Source organism: Olea europaea, chromosome 4 (genome assembly GCF_002742605.1).
Source record: "Olea europaea var. sylvestris chromosome 4, O_europaea_v1, whole genome shotgun sequence".
NCBI lineage: Eukaryota > Viridiplantae > Streptophyta > Magnoliopsida > Lamiales > Oleaceae > Olea > Olea europaea.
In genome coordinates, this window is record NC_036240.1 from 16,229,768 (window position 1) to 16,234,055 (window position 4,288).

Genomic DNA, 4,288 nt, shown 5'->3' on the forward strand with positions numbered 1-4,288 from the left:
GGGAGTCCGTCTTCCCTTTTTCCACTTATTTTCTTGTTGGGTAATGGCTGCTACTAATGCTATATTTATTCTTTTAATGAGTATACACTTTTAATAATCCTTTCCCTTTTACTTAAACAACTGGAAGATGATAAGTATGATTTGAGTAATTGAAGTTAAAGAAATAAGAAATTAAATCTTTCAATTTGAGTTTTCATTTAAAAAATAGTTAGTTTGGTCAAATACTTTTGTCGACTTCGCTTCTACTATTTCAATACATTTTGGATTTTCTTGTTGATTTCATTGACGTCACTTCTAGCAAAAGTACTTATAAGAGCCGTAAGAGCCGTCTCTAACCATAAATTCTTCTCAATTTCAATTGCACGTATAATATTGAGAGGGAATTATTAAAAATGTATATACAATTTCTTCGATAGAGTTAATTACTCAAATTTCAGTTTATTTCCCATAATATTTGGTGCATAAAATTACAACTACACTAATCCAAGATCTTTCCTTCTTTTCAGCTTGGCTTCCTCTTGTCCATTATTTTTTCCTCTAAAATTTTTTACTTATATATTTGTATATGGTGTCGCTGATTTAATGTGACTTTTGCAAAATCAAGGGACAGAGCCATCGAAAATCTTCTTAAAATAGATGAAAAATAAAGAGCCAGCAATTTCCACTAACTTTTTCCCCACGGATATATAAATCCAAGCAAACCCTAAAAGACCCCTTCTTTTTTTTATTCTTTACGTTACTACTTTTGCACACCATCATTATTAAAAGATAAAACTTTGAAAGTTGCGAGATTTTGGGTTTTGCTGGTAATTGTAATATATGAATCACAGTATTTTTTTTTTCCTGATAAAAATTGCCCATTGATTGGAAAATTTTGCAAAAATGTTTTGGCAAAATCTTGAATTGATTTTCATTTAATTAATAAAATTAGACTTCTATTGTTGAAATACAAAAAAATTCGATTTTAATTAGTCTTAAATTTATATAAACTATAAGATACATATGAGAGAGCTGGTTTTAACATCTCATTTGCTTATGTTAAAAATTATAAAACTTTTATTATCCTTAGGTTATATAAGCTATAAATACATCATTATGTTTTCGTTTGAACTAACCAAATAAATTTCTGGAGACTATTTTTCTGCAAATTTTAATATACTAATTTAGGCATATAATCATGACACTATATATATGTGACTTCTATGAAGTTTTAAAGTTTTCGAAGAGTCTTTAAATAATATTTTCAGATATTTAACTATTTTGAGTGAGCGTTGGGGACAAGGGTGGCAAAGGTTTCACGAGATTAAAGTCGAGCGATACAAGGACTTTTAAATAAAGAAAAAAAATGAATTATCCAATTAATTTTTATTTATATCGTATAACGAAGTAACACGAGCAATAAAAATCCAACTTGGTTTCTCTATATATGGATGGTAGTCACGCACAAAGATAAAGCAATCAAGGTGAAGCAAGGCAGTGCCAATGGAATAAAATGGACGGCCAATATGAAAGTAACATCAACATAATATCAATCACTTATCTAAAGCACTTTATAATGGCTTGCATCATATAGCCACGTTGTCCTATCACCAAACCATCACTAGCAACCCACAGTTCCCAAATAATAATAATAATAATAATAATAAATAAATAAACAAATACTTTTACACTCTTAAGCAACGTTTGGCACACTGAATTAAAACGTACAAAAAATTATGCATACTTTAGAGGATATGATCCTCTTTATAAATAGTATTATAGTGAATTGTAGTGGATACTATTTACAAGCTTTGCATTCTAAAAAATGCTATTTGCACTATTCTTTCTTATTCGGTCTAATTCATGGTCTCACTACGTATTAAGAAATATAATTCAAATAAGATTCCTTTAAAAAAAACCTAAAAATACTATCCACCTATCTACTGTAATACTATAGACATATATATTTATTCTAGTTTTATACTCAATTCTTTGTGTGGACTAATTCGACTAACAAAAATAACATAACGGTTTAAAGTTTTATATGAAATAATGGAATATAGGACACTGAACTGCCTTCTCAAAAAGAAAAAAACAATTTAAATAATAATAATAATAAATAAATAAAATTAGACTTTAGAGAGAATGTCGTATATATTTATTTAAATTTCATTTTCAACGTAGCTCCGCATTTTCAAATCGAATTCATTTTAAGATTAAGGATGTACATGACCCATATATGATTTTTATAAATGAATTACTAGAGACTTGAATTTCGAGATCTTTGCTGTAACTTTTATACCACGTAGAGTCATCTTGTAAAAAATTAAATCATTAATGATGGACTGTATGCATTTATTTAAATCTTGAATTTAACTAGGCTGGCAAAAGTCTCAAAACTAATCACGTGGTCATCAATTTATGAAAGTTTGTGTAAATTTAATGAAAAATTAATTTGGTCCACACCTCAAGAGAAAAATCTTTTTACTTTTAACTATTTAAATATTTAAACTTTTAACGAAATAGTTGAATCAATAGAGCTCGAAATCAAACTCACACATAATTGTAAATTCTTGTAAAAGAATATCAAACAGTACTGATAGTTACATACCCTACATATAGAAATCACCGGTGCGTGTGTGTACATCTTTTGTGTATATATATATAAGTAGCCAGCATACCCTCAGTATCCAAAGTAGATAGGTGAGTCATTTAGGAAAAAAGATAAGAGAGGGAGAGAGAAATGGTTCAAGAAGAAACAAGAAAAGGTCCATGGACCGAACAAGAAGATGCTCAGCTTGTATTGTATGTGAACTTATTTGGGGATCGCCGATGGGATTTCATAGCAAAAGTTTCAGGTTTGAAGGTGGCGGGAGACAAAAATACTAGGTAGGATTATTTGGGCATGCCATAGTAATTCCTAGGAACCCGGTAGTTTAACAATATTCCACATATATATAATTTCCTTTGTAGGTTTGAAAAGAACAGGAAAAAGTTGCAGGTTACGTTGGGTTAATTATCTGCACCCTGATCTCAAAAGAGGCAAGATGACACCCCATGAAGAGCGCCTTGTTCTTGAACTTCACTCCAAATGGGGAAATAGGTTTGAAGTTTTATATCCTATCTCTCTTTATTGATCTTAGAATCCGACAGTTCATTTTAGCTTTTAAACGAGTCAAATCGTTTATTTAAACTTTTTTGGGTTCTTCCCTTAACGAGGTTGACCACAACATGCATATAAGTGTGTGTATATGTGTATATACTGCTATATTTCTTCAATTTTGATGTATTATTGCAGAGATATAATTTTTGTTACCTTGTGAAAAGTTTAACTTATAGAGGATTAGCTAAGCTATGGTATTAGAGTAGACAAAGATTTTAGTTCATATGGACGTAAAATATAACATAATTGTGTGTAGATGGTCAAGAATTGCTCGAAAATTACCCGGTCGCACGGATAATGAGATCAAGAATTATTGGAGAACCCATATGAGGAAAAAGGCACAAGAGAAGAAGAAAGCTCTATCACCATCTTCATCTTCTTCATCCTTCTCATCGAATAGCCCTACTATTGAATTTACTTCAGTTACAAAGAACAATGAATGTAGTTTTTACGATACTGGAGGTCGCAAGAATGATTTTGAGGTGGACATGGATGAAATTTGGAAAGATATTGAAGTGTCCGAAGGAAATTGCAATATTTTATGCCAAACAATTGTCTCTCCTACATGGGATTTTTTTCAAGACTCCTCCCTATGGCCCATAGATAAAGAAGAACAAAGCAAGATGGTCCTCCCAGTGAGTGATCATTTTAATTCTTTTACCTTTTACAATCAGGAAATGACCGGCTAATCAGATGTTCATTTACTTAAGGCAAAAAAAAAAAAATTGTTTATAGATTTTACTATTTAGGTTTCATAAGGAGGTTCTAACTTTTGTATAGTCTTTGGGGTTTCCTTTATCAAGTCATCAGTGTAATAATCGTATGTGTAACTCTAGTTTGTATCCTTATAAATATTTAGTGGAGTGATCCTCAAATGGTGTTCCTTTGAGGAATCTTTTATCTTAATCACTGTATCTTTTACCGTGGTCACAATTTTTTCATTTTATATTACTTTTTCTTTTGTCATGGACGCCAAAATGGATTTCAAGATGGATGAGACAACAGAAACTTAAAGGACATATTTACTTGTCCATTCAATATTTTTGTTCGTTGAGACAAGGCATACAAATGAAATGATTAGTCTTAAAGAGAATATATAATTTTGCAACAAAATGGTAACAAATTTAGGGTGATCAAATTTAATTA

The 4,288-nt window shown here is 30.4% G+C and overlaps 1 protein-coding gene across 1 annotated transcript; it reads left to right on the forward strand.

Annotated features, from left to right (window-relative positions):
* The first annotated feature begins 2,628 nt into the window (after positions 1-2,628).
* On the forward strand, positions 2,629-3,853 carry LOC111393812 (transcription factor MYB59-like). The gene is made up of 3 exons (XM_023019528.1): positions 2,629-2,837; positions 2,953-3,082; positions 3,399-3,853. Exons 1-3 carry the CDS (start codon positions 2,723-2,725, stop codon positions 3,829-3,831), a joined length of 678 nt encoding a protein of 225 aa, XP_022875296.1. The 5' UTR covers positions 2,629-2,722; the 3' UTR covers positions 3,832-3,853.
* The last annotated feature ends 435 nt before the right edge of the window (positions 3,854-4,288 follow it).